This window comes from Musa acuminata, chromosome BXJ2-7 (genome assembly GCF_036884655.1).
Source record: "Musa acuminata AAA Group cultivar baxijiao chromosome BXJ2-7, Cavendish_Baxijiao_AAA, whole genome shotgun sequence".
Lineage (NCBI taxonomy): Eukaryota > Viridiplantae > Streptophyta > Magnoliopsida > Zingiberales > Musaceae > Musa > Musa acuminata.
Genome location: NC_088344.1, coordinates 13239565 through 13252500, shown reverse-complemented (window position 1 = coordinate 13252500; position 12936 = coordinate 13239565). Strand labels below are relative to the sequence as shown.

The window sequence follows — 12936 nt, the reverse complement described above, 5'->3', positions numbered from 1 at the left end:
AAATATCCGCTAATTGATGTTTCGTATCAATAAACTCTAAGATTACATCATGATTATTAACATGATCTCATATAAATTGATGCCTAATATCAATATGTCTAGTTCTAGAGTGTTGAATGAGATTTTTTGTTAAACATATTGCACTTGTGTTATCACATTTTATGGGAATGTTTTTAATATGAATCTTATAATCTTCTAAAGTGTTTTTCATCCACACAACATACACTAGCTGCAATGTACTTGGCTTCGGTTGTAGATAATGCAACCAAATTTTGTTTCTTGGAAGACCAAAAAACAAGTGCATGTCCTAAAAATTAACATGTTCCGGATATGCTTTTTTTATCTAATCTACATTCAACAAAATTCGCATCAGCATAAGTAATTAGCTCAAAGTTCTTAGATTTTGGATACAATAATCCTAGATTTGTGGTTCCTTTAAGATATCTAAGTATTCTCTTAACTGCTTTAAGATGAGATATCTTAGGATTAGATTGAAGCCTAGCACAAAGTCTTACACTAAACATGATATCCGGTCTAGTTGCGGTGAGGTAAAGTAAACTTCCTATCATACCCCTATAAGCTTTTTGATCAAAGCTTTCTCCACTTTTATTAATTTCTAACTTAGTATAGGTGCTCATAGGAGTGTTGATAGCCTTTGAGCTATCCATATTAAACCTTTTTAGCAAATCTAAAGCATATTTTATTTGACTAAGAAAAATATCATTACTTAGCTGTTTGATTTGTAAGCCTAAAAAAGAAGTTAATTCTCCCATCAAATTCATTTCAAATTCAAGACTCATACTTTTAGCAAATGACTCACATAGAGATTCATTCGTGGAGCTGAAAATAATATCATCAACATAAATTTAAACAATAAGAAAATTATTTTCAAAATTTTTGATAAACAATGTAGTATCGACCTTGCCTTTAGAAAAATTATTTTCGATAAGAAATAAGCTAAGTCTCTCATACCAAGCCCTCGGGGCTTGTTTTAATCCATAGAGAGCTTTAATCAATTTAAACATATGATTAGGGAGATTATCATTCTAAAATCTGGGAGGCTGTTTAACATAAACTTCTTCGGAAATAAAGCCATTAAGAAAAGCACTTTTAACATCCATTTGAAATAACTTAAAATTGTTACTACTAGCATAGGCAAGGAGCATCCTTATGGCTTCTAATCGTGTCACAGGAGCGAATGTTTCTTCATAATTGATACATTCTTCTTGGTTGAAACCCTTGGCCACTAATCTAGCCTTGTTTCGAACCAAATTCATCTTGCTTCTCTCTAAAGACCCATTTAGTACCGATAACTAAATGGTCATTTGGCCTAGGAACAAGCTTCCATGCCTCATTTCTCTTAAATTGATTCAATTTCTCTTGCATTGCGATAACCCATGAATCATCTTTTAAGGCCTCGTCAATGCATTTTGGTTCAATTTGGGAGAGAAAAGTGGCGTTGGCACAAAAATTCTTAAGAGAAGAACCCCTTTAGATGTGTCTCCTATGATTAGCTCCTTAGGATGAGCATCTACATACTTCTAATCCTTGGGTAAGGATGTTTCGGAAGTAGATGCATCCAAGTTGCTAGATGGAGAAAGGGTTTCATTTAAATTCAAAGCATCAAAATTAACATCATCATCAAAATCATTTTTCTTAACGTCGAAAACTTCATTAAAAATAACATGAATGGATTCTTCTATAATCAAAGTTCTTTTATTAAAGATACAAAATGCTTTAGAAATAGAAGAATAGCTAAGAAAAATTCCTTCATCGGATTTAGCATCAAATTTTCTTAAGGCATCTTTTTCATTCAAGATAAAATACTTACATCCAAAAACTTTAAAATATGAAACATTGGGTTTTTTTGTTGTTCCACAACTCATAAGAAGTTTTGGTGAGTAAGGGTCTTACTAGAACTCTATTCATGACATAGCATGCCGTGTTTACGGCTTTGGCCCAAAAATATTTGGGTAGACTATGTTCATTCAATATGGTTCTTATCATTTCTTGTAAGTTTCTATTCTTTCTTTCTACTACATTTTGTTGAGGATTTCTTGGAGTAGAGAAGTTGTAATTGTATCCATTAGATTCACAAAATTTTTGGAAATCATGGTTTTGAAATTCACCATCGTGATCACTTCGAATTGATGAAATCATAAAACCCTTTTCATTTTGAATAAATTTACAAAACTTAGAGAAATATCTAAAGCATTCACTTTTGTGTGCCAAAAAATAAGTCCATGTGTATCTACTATAATCATCCACGATGACAAATGCGTATTTACTACCTCCTAGGCTTAATGTAGCAATTGGTCCGAACAAGTCCATATGGATCAATTGTAAAGGTCTAGAGGTGCTTATTTGGTTCTTAGGTTTGAAGCTACCTTTTATTTGTTTTCCTAGTTGACATGCATCATACACATTATCTTTGATAAACTTGATACGAGGAATTCCTCTTATAAGTTCTTTAGATGAAATTTGATTGATTAGTTTCATGCTAGCATGACCTAATCTCCTATGCCAAAGCCAAGCATCGTCATTCAAAATCGAAAAACATATTTCATTACAAAGATCATTAATGTCAATAGTGTATACGTTATTTTGTTTTAGTGCAATCATAGATGTGTTTTTGTGTGGTTTTTCAATAATGCAAGCATTAGATTCAAATTTAATGATGTATCCTTTATCACGCAATTGACTAATGCTCAAAAGGTTATGCTTTAAGCCATCAACTAATAACACATCTTCAATAGAAAAGGTGAATTTGTTACATATGGTTCATTTGCTAATGATTTTTTCCTTGTTGTTATCTCCAAATGTGACATATCCTTCGTCTATGCTAGTGAGCTTAGAGAATTGAGATGGATCTCTAGCCATATGCCTTGAGCATCCACTATCAAGGTACCATCTCTTGCTCCTCACTTGTGACGGTAAACGTTTGTACAAAAAAGGATGATTTTTAGGTACACATTTGACCTTGGGTGCCTCAAAAATCGATCACATAGCTTATCATGTTGCATTGAGTCATTTGAGGTTCTTTTAGGAACTTAAATCAATTTGTGTAGACTACATTTCTTAAATGGACAATGATCAGCTACATGCCCAAATTTGTAATAAAAGTTGTATTTCTTTCGTAGTGAAACATGCAAAATAGGGCCTTTAACAAAGGTGGTTGGATTTTGGTGAGAGCTACTCACAAATCCGATTCCGTCTTTTCTATGAACGTGACTTTTGTTGGCAAGGATCATGTTCATGAATTTGTTACCAACCTCAAACTTTTCTAACGTTTTCTTAAGTAGCAAGTTTTCTTTTTGAAGTAATTCTAGTTCATCACATTTCATACATAAAGCTAGACTATCATTGTGCTCAACTTTTAATCTATCAAAATTGCTAATAAGAAAAGCATGTTCCTTTTTTAAAGAGTTATATTTTTTACTCAAGATTCTATATTCATCAAACAATTCATGAAAAGCACTTGAAAGCTCATCGAAAGTTAAATTTACGTCTAATGAACTTGTTACCTCATCTCTAATAGTCATTAGTGCATAGTGAGCAACTTGCTCGGTGTTGGTTGACTCTTCTTCTTCGGAAGCACTTGAGTCGTCCCATGTAAGCTTTGAGAGCCTTCTTCTTTGGTTGCCTCCTCTTTGCTTGGGGACATTCACTCTTGAAGTGTCCCGACTTGCATTCATAACATATCACTTGTTCTTTCTTAGGTTCAAATTTATTTTTAGTATTATTTTTAAATTTATTTCTTTTTATGAATCTTTTGAACTTCTTTGTTAAGAGTGTCACATCATCATCAAAGTCCTCATCACTTGAATTTTCTTTCAAGTGATCTTCTTGTGTTCTCAGTATCATATCCTTCCTATTCTTTGGAAGGGTATCCTCAAGCTCCTCATGAGCTTTACATGTCATTTTATAGGTCATTAGTGATCCAATTAGTTCTTTAAGAGGAAAATTATTTAGATCTTTGGTCTCTTGAATGATTGTTACTTTAGGGTCCCAACTTTTTGGAAGGGATCTTAAAATTTTATTAACAAGTTTAAAATCCGAGAAACTTTTACCAAGTCCTTTTAGACTATTGATAACATTCGTAAATTGGGTGTACATGTCTCCAATGATCTCACTCGGTTTTATTCGAAACAACTCATAAGAATGCACTAAAAGATTAATTTTTTATTCTTTCACTCTACTAGTGCCTTTATGAGTCACTTCGAGTGTGTGCCAAATATCAAAAGTTGTTTCATAAATCGATATTCGATTAAACTCGTTTTTATCTAATGCACAAAATAAGGCATTCATAGCCTTTGCGTTTAAAGCGAAAGTCTTCTTCTCCAACTCATTCGAATCGTTCATTGGAAGAGAAGACTTTTGAAAGCCATTTTCTATAATATTCCATAATTTAAAATCCATTGAAATTAGAAAGATCCTCATTCTTGTCTTCCAATATGTGTAATCCGTCTCATTGAATATGGGCAGATGTGTAATTGAATGGCCCTCTAGGTTGCCGACAAATGCCATCTCTCTTGGGTTTAAAACTAAATGAGAGTGAACCTTGCTCTGATACCAATTGTTAGGATCAAGAGCGGCACTAAGAGGGGGGGTGAATTAGTGCAGTAGAAAACTTTTGCGATTTCAGAAAATTGTTCGTTTTGTTCAAAATCGATTCCTACGAAAATGGTTTAAATTCAATCTGTTTCGGAGAGAAGTTGAACTTGAAAGCTTTCGTAAAAGTGCAAGAGAAGATTAAGGAGGTTTGCAGTAAAATCAATTGCACAAATGAAAAGCAAACCGAAATTTAGAGTGGTTCGGTCAAGGTGACCTACATCCACTTTCGGATTCCTCCTCCGATGAGATCACCGGCGTCCACTAAAGGCCTTCCTTCAATAGGTGAAGACCGAACACCTCTTTACAGCACTTTCTCCTTTTCCCGGGTTTAGGATACAACCCTTACAAGTCTCACTCATGTTTTTTGGATGGTTACAAGGCTAAGAGATGAAGGAGGAGAACTCTAACTTTTACAACACTTTTATGACTTAAGAATTCAAGATTAAGCCAATACTTTTGTGCCCTTTCATCCAGAAAAGGGTGGGATTTTTATAGGCCCCAATGGCTTCAAAATTAGAGCAAAAAATTGTCACATCCCCGGAATCCGGGGTACTAGCGATATCACCGTCGTTACTCGACGGTACTACCACCGCTGATCTGACACTAGGCGATACCACCACAGGCAACATTGCTGCCGACGATACCATCGCCCAGATATCTAGGGGCACTGCCTTCTAGGCGGTGCCACCGCCGACCACGTTTTCAAGGGCTGAATTGGGTGCTCAATTTGGCCCATTTCAGCCTTATTAAGGGCCCAGTTGGCCCCTAATTAAGTTAGTGGGATCACCTTCCAATCCTAACTTAATTTACGCTTTGACTACGATAACTAAGACATGATTACAATGCTACTTACTTCGGTACGTCAATTGCTCTTTCGGCAAGCTTCCAGCGTACTTCCGACGAACATCCGACGAACTCTCGGTAATGTTCCGGTAGACTCCCGACAAGTTCCTGGACTTTATGATGATCTTTTTGGCGAGTTCCGACGAGCTTCTTTGGCAAGCTCCTAGACTTCTCGGTTGGTTCCGGCAGAACTTCCGACGAACATCCGGACTTCTGTCGAGCTCTTGAACTCCTAATGAGATCTCGATTTTGACTCCGGCACAAACTCTGCTTTATGTTTTACTGCTATCGTAGTTAATCCTACAAACTTTTCTCAACATATAGATTAGATCAAATAATTTACAATTGACTTCATCATCAAAATCCGAGATTCAACAATATCAACTATTTGATTATATTGATCTTGTTTAATAATAAAAATTTTACATTATATATTAAATGTATAAAAGACCATTGTCAATAATTAATTTTAACACAATCTTTTGTTTCATTTACTTATAAAGATAACAAAATATAGTTGTAATAGTGATCTAACAGGAAAGCCTATTGATGTTAGAAAAAAAAAAGTTATTGACATCATGATATGTATATGAAGATTCATAAGGAATAAAGCATAGTTTCTCCATACTCATTACTTGCACAAAAAAAATCTGAGGTAGCTTTAGTACATAGGTCCTTTTTTTTTTTTTCCCTTCTCGTTAATATAGAGTTAAGGTATATTTTTATATGAAACTTGAGGAGAAATAATATTTCATAAAATTCTATGAAAAAAATAATTTATAATCGACTCGAATTGTCATCTGGATTTTCGAAAATATTCCTATAAATATTCTAAGGAATCAATTTGTAATCAAATCTAGCTATCTTGAACTTTCCAAAATATTCTTATGAATATTCCATTGAAGAGTTGGTTTATAATCAACCCATGGATGTCCTGGTATATTCCTATAAATATTTTCCAGAGAGTTAAATTGAAATCAATCCGAACTACCTCATCAAATTTTAAAAATATTTTTATAAATATTTTAGAGGAAGATAACTCGGTACTAAATGATATTAACTGTACATGATGTTGACATGATAAATAATGACTAACCAATTTTTCCATTACATGTAGTTGGAAAATAACATAATATATGCGATAAAAAAAGGATAAAGAATAAGAATTTTCTACACTTACTGATTCATTTATATGTTGGACAAATTTGTAATTAGTTAATTAGATAGATATCTCTGGGAAAATACATATGACATCACAGAAAAATGTAATTTCTTCTATTTCAAAAAGAGAATCTGATTACTAGTTGGAGTTCTTGACAGCTATAATTTATTTCTCAAAATCAAAATGTGCTGTATAATTCATAGAATTTCCTCTGTAACTCCTCATCTAAAGGCCTATAATTTATTGCGGATTGCATGCGAAAAATGTTTGGGTTCGGCATGAACGGGTCTCGAGCGAGTCCTAATCGTTCGCTACAACCCTTCCCTTCTAGTCCACGTCCAGTGTCCCGATCCACATATTTATTAACTTAGTCCCCTGTTGCCAGCAGCGCACATGGCACGCGGCAACATGTTAGACCGCGCTATCGTTTCCATTTAGCTTCCTCCTCTCGGATGAATAGTTTAACTGGATCCCATGCTAGTGGCCCAACCATCTCTCCCACCGACCATGTTCGCTTTTGGTGGGGCCCAACTGCGGCCAATTTCTGTGTTTTCAGATATATTATATCATGAAAATTTCAAATACAGAAAGAGGAAATGGGGAAGAAGGTTACTCGGCAAACCATCGCACCGTGGAGATGCCTTTTAACTCAAAAAACACTCTTTCTATACACACTCCCTACCTGCCCTGTCATTCACTGGACACAAAAGTAGCCCCACATCCCATTTGGTCTTCCTAGATTAGCGGGTAATCTTTTTGGTGTTTGTAGTACGTGTCATGCGGTAACACACTCCGTTCACTCGCCTCTACTTTATACATCCCCCCCCGCAACCCCCCACCCTTCCATCCTTGGCAGTTGCAGTAAATATAAAGAAAACGTCAGTTCTTCCCTGCCTCGTGTTCCCTTTTATCATTTTCCCACTTGGTTAAAGTCGAGGGCAAAGATCAAATACTTGTGGGTCTTTTGGAGGAGGAGGGCGAAGTGTCGAATAGACGATGATGATGAGGGTGCTCGAGGACGAGCTGTTCCCGTCGACGCCGGGGAAGGTGAAGATAGAGCGGACCCATGCGGCGAACAGGCAGCTCCACCGCTGCTTCGCCTCTACGAGCACTCTCTTCCTGTGGGCGCTCCTCCTTATCGCCCTCACTGCCTCCTACCTCAGCTTCCAGAGCTTCGTCGACACCTCCTCCCGCTACTTCACCGCCTCCTGGGGCGGCCTACACTGGGAGCGCCAGATCCGCGCCTCCGCGGCCGTTCGCCGCGAAGATGGGATCGCCGTTCTCGTCACCGGCGCCGCGGGGTTCGTCGGTACGCACGTGTCCCTCGCCCTACGGCGGCGCGGCGACGGAGTGGTCGGCCTCGATAACTTTAACGCCTATTATGATCCTTCCCTCAAGAAGGCCCGTAAGGCGCTGCTCGCCTCCCACGGGGTGTTCGTCGTGGAGGGCGACGTCAACGATGCCCGCCTCCTGGCCAAGCTGTTCGACACGGTGCCCTTCACCCACGTGATGCACCTCGCCGCCCAAGCCGGCGTCCGCTACGCCATCGAGAACCCGGCCTCCTACGTCCACAGCAACGTCGCCGGCCTCGTCACCCTCTTGGAAGCTTGCAAGTCCGCTGATCCCCAGCCCTCCGTCGTGTGGGCCTCCTCCTCCTCTGTCTACGGCCTCAATGACAAGGTCCCCTTCTCGGAGTTGGACGGCACCGACCGCCCAGCCTCCCTATACGCCGCCACCAAGAAGGCCGGTGAGGAGATCACCCATTGTTATAACCACATTTACGGCCTCTCCATCACTGGGCTTCGCTTCTTCACCGTCTACGGGCCCTGGGGCCGCCCGGACATGGCCTACTTCTCCTTCACTCGCAATATCCTCCAAGGGAAGCCCATCACAGTCTTCCGTGGCCGTGACGGCACCGATCTCGCCCGCGATTTCACCTACATCGACGACGTCGTCAAGGGGTGCGTAGCGGCGCTGGACACGGCGGAGGCGAGCACAGGCAGCGGCGGCCGGAAGCGGAGTCCGGCGCAGTACCGGATCTATAACCTGGGGAACACATCGCCGGTGACGGTGCCGGCGTTGGTGGGGATCCTCGAGCGGCACCTCAAGGTGAAGGCGAAGAAGAACGTGGCGGAGATGCCGGGCAACGGGGATGTGCCCTTCACGCACGCCAACATCAGCTTGGCGCGCGCCGAGCTCGGCTACAAGCCGACCACAAATCTGGAGACCGGGCTCAAGAAATTTGTGAAGTGGTACCTTTCTTACTACGGATACAGCCGAAGAGTAGGAAACAAGAGCTAGATCTTGTAAAATAAAAATCATTGTTCCTATTCTTTGATACAATTTCAATAAATGCTTTTCTATTTCTTAATTCCCATGGCATAAAAGAAAATTAGATATTATCATTTTCTTTTGGTCTTTGGAGCCGCTTCGAAGGCGGTGGCTGTTTACTTTCTTTTGTCGCTCGTCTCCTTTCGTGGTTTGTTTCTGCTCGAGATCCGGTCACCGGGCAGTAAGGTTTGACCGGCGCCAAGTCTCGAGGGGGATTCGGAATATTTTGAAGCGTCGATCGGCAGCACCGGCGGAGGCGCGGATCACCCTGAGGGTACTTGGGTGAGTGGCATGATTGTAATATCTGGAAAACGGTGGGTGTTTTAGGTAGTTGGTCCGTTACCTGGTGTGAGAGAGAGATTGGTGTGCAACTTCGGCCTCGGGTTATGATGACTCGCCGCGCGACAGCTGGGCGGACTGTGATGCGACGGTGGGTCTCGTAGTCGAGCCAGGAAACACGATTCCTCCTCACCCCACCGTTTGCTGATGTCACGTATGATGGAAGTTGGTGGCGCTAGTGGGTGTTTGGAAAGGTGTTGCCTGCCTTGGACGAGCAGCTGATCGCTCCTGGTTTTTCATCCTGCAGATAGATCCAGCTGTGGCGACGGGTGAATCCAAACAACTGTGACGCTACGTTTTAAGCAGCGTACGACCCATTTGTTCCCCGCGCACCTCACGCGTTGCTTTTGGACGATTCCATCATCGGGAGGGGCCCACCCGCGCTGAACAAACCATGTGGGAGATGGGCATAAATTAACGTGGGTGACCTGTCGAGTTCCTCTTTCTTAAAAGGTGATCCGAAAATGCGCCACGTGTCCCGAGGGGTGCCGTGTGCTGATCATGTTGGTCTCGGTCTAGAAGTCGTGGAAGGCGTCGCGTCAGCGGCGTTGGATCGTGGACCGTCGGTTCAAATGATCACAACGCGTTCGGGCGTGGGGTCACGTCATTCGGACGGCTATGATGGCGCCTGGAGAGCGATGTAGCGTGGAGTGCGACGCAACATCTCATTCAACGGTGTAACTTCCCGGGAACCGATGCCGCGGGAATGTCGTAGAAGCTCCGCCGCCTCATAACATGTCATCGACGATTGAATTTATTGTTATTTGCACGGATTAATCAAAGAATAATTTGCCGAATGAAGAAAGTTAAGAGATTCTAGAGCGTTGGTTGTGGGTCAACCAGTGATGGACGAATGGTCAAAATTATATGGGAGTTAGGAATCTAGTCTGCTTACACGTAATATGAGTTGCCATATGGAATGACATACAACTGTTAATGGTGAGGGAGGAAAAGAATGTCGTATAGGATATAAAATATGTGCTCAATTGATATAACAATTTACGTTCATGTTCACTATGAGTGACGAGCTATGTTGGTAATTGGCTACAAGAATTTGGTGTTAGAAAGAGAGGGAGCGACAGATGTTCATGTTAAATGGTAGAATTGATATTGCTACTTAAAGAAATCATAGAATCTTACCATCATCCGAAATCTTTAGCGTATGATTGTTCAAAAGTAAGACAATTTTCTCTTTATTTTAAATTTATGTTTATGATTAAAGAGTATTAAGGAATTGAGTCTATCTCATAGTATCAATTTATATTTGAAATATTTTACTTACTAGAAAAAAGACTATTATATATTAGTAAATGCCATTTAAACGCATATCATGTGTTTCCATTACCAAGCACATAAAACAATTCCTCTAAATAAAGAAATATTAATTAGTTTATGAATTTACTTGGCCAAATGATCCTTTGAATACTGTCTATTTACAAACTAAAACTTCGTTCCATAATACCAATAACTAGTTCAACTTACAAGCTATTGAAAATTTTTTTTTGAGAAAAAAGTATTATCAATATGCTTCTTATTTATTAAGATTATTTATTATCTTTATGTTGGCTCATGAGTTCTCTTCCATGCTTAACTCTGCATATCTATTTATATTAGACATTTCAAAAATTTTGTTGAGAGTAACACAACATCCAAATAATTGGAAGCTATTATTTGATGCCAATGTTAAACCACTTTTATCATTAAGGAATTTGACGATTCTAAATGTTTTTTCTTTTGCTCTTTGCATTGATGAAAAGGGACGCCTCTGCAACGATTATTCATCAAAAAATATTTGGTGTATGCAATATATAACATAAATTCACATGTTTTCATGGGCATAGTCTTTTTATTTATATACATTCTGATACAAAGTATCACACCATTCATAATAACAAAAAAAAAAAAAGAAATATTAATATATACAACTAAAGTGATTTATAGACACAGAAAACAAACTAGAAAAAGCCAAAACTATCACTAGAGGGAATTCTTGGTGATGGAAACACCTTACACTTTATGATGGCTAAGGCTTAAACCTAGCCGACATCAAGATAATAAAACGCACTGCATGGACAAATAGGAATAGGGTTGACATAACAATGAGAAACACGCCAACTTTTCTCCATCTCGAGGTTATTATCGTCAAGAATGCAGCCTTGCATGATTGGCAATCGTAGCAAAGAATGGTTGGTTGATTGCTCCATGCATGGCAATCGACATGGGAAGCATTTGTTGCTGAGTTGGATGATGATGATGATGATGATTCACTATCTCGTGTACTATTCCTTCTCACTTCAGTCCAGTTTATGGCATTCACGTACTCCATTTCACATACATCCGGTGGTTTGCAACACCCCGACTTATATGCCAATAAACAATCAACAAAGGTGAGTAAACACACAATAAAAAATGTGAAAGAAAACAATAAATATTGTTGGAATTGTTTTATCTGCAAAATGGACAAAATTTAATAGCAAAAAGTTGCTGATTGTTTTGGTTGATATCCCAAACTTTATTTGTCATATGGGAAGTCAATAAATGTTTCGATGTTGTAAATGTATGAATCGTATTGGTTTCACGATTATCAATTTTTTTTGGCTATTTATTTTGATTTCAAAGAAAAAAGACGCATTCTATTATGTGATCAATAGCATTTTTATATCATAATATAATTTATGAATAATTGTTTGTGTTTTTATAAACAATTGAAACTATTAAATTGCTGAATATTTGAAGAGTAATTACATAACAATTAATTACCTCGAGTGCAGATAACTTCGTCAAGCTGAAATCATGCGAAGTGAATTGGATGGTTCGGTAGGCCAAGTCTTCGCATATCATATCGCCATAGAGGCAGGTCTTGACCTCCTTCCACGTCTCGGCTCGCATGACGCGGTTGCGGAGCCACAGCGGCGACCCCGGCAGGCCGCGTGCCTCCATCCTGTAGGTGCCGACGAGCGACAGCCCCGCGGTGAGCATCACCACGAGCGCCACCGAGAGCACCATGTGGCCCGGCATCAGCACCCTGTCGCCGTAGTACACCACGAAGTTGCTGATGGCGAACACGAGAAGGAGGCCGACGCCGACGGAGACGCGGACGTTGGGCTCCCGTAGCAGGTCCTCGCAGTCGTAGTCGCGGGTGCTCACGAGCCAGATGCCGAACGCCAGCACCGGGAGGGAGAGCAGGTAGGCGACGATGGCGAGGGGGCCGACCAGCTTGCTCGTGCCGCCGGGGGGGTGGGGTTTAGCAGCCTCGGCGGCCATTGCGAAGAGAGTAGAGTAAGTACGACGCAGCTGAAGAGAGTGAGGAAGCAGAGAAGAGGTATATAAATAGCGGATGAGCGGAGTCTATTGTGGGGTTCGTTAGCTGCTATCGTTCCTACGATCTCTACAGTCGTTAAAGAAATTAAATTCTTTTTTGTTTTTCTTTTATTTATGCTTTTAAATTCGAAACTTTTAATATATATCAGATTTTGATTATGACATTTAAAATATTGGGGATCTCGAGATTTTTTTTGGGTGGGGGGGGGGGGGGGGGGTGTGGGGGCAGAAAACATGAACGATAATAACATATGTGAAGGGTCTAATATTTAAAGGGATGTATACGATATAATATATTATCCAATTATGGATTTGTTATGTCTTAA

At 39.9% G+C, this 12936-nt stretch overlaps 2 protein-coding genes across 2 annotated transcripts; one reads left to right on the top strand and one right to left on the bottom strand.

Annotated features, from left to right (window-relative positions):
- Positions 1-7479: 7479 nt before the first annotated feature.
- On the top strand, positions 7480-8990 carry LOC135617287 (UDP-glucuronate 4-epimerase 1-like). Its single transcript, XM_065117347.1, has one exon. It carries the CDS (start codon positions 7616-7618, stop codon positions 8918-8920), a length of 1305 nt encoding a protein of 434 aa, XP_064973419.1. The 5' UTR covers positions 7480-7615; the 3' UTR covers positions 8921-8990.
- Positions 8991-11335: 2345 nt separating this feature from the next.
- LOC103991971 (tetraspanin-15-like) lies at positions 11336-12553 on the bottom strand. The gene is made up of 2 exons (XM_009411521.3): positions 12050-12553; positions 11336-11353 (listed from the first exon to the last, which is right to left on the bottom strand). The coding sequence occupies exons 1-2, from the start codon at positions 12551-12553 to the stop codon at positions 11336-11338; spliced, it is 522 nt and encodes a 173-aa protein (XP_009409796.2).
- Between the last annotated feature and the right edge of the window lie 383 nt (positions 12554-12936).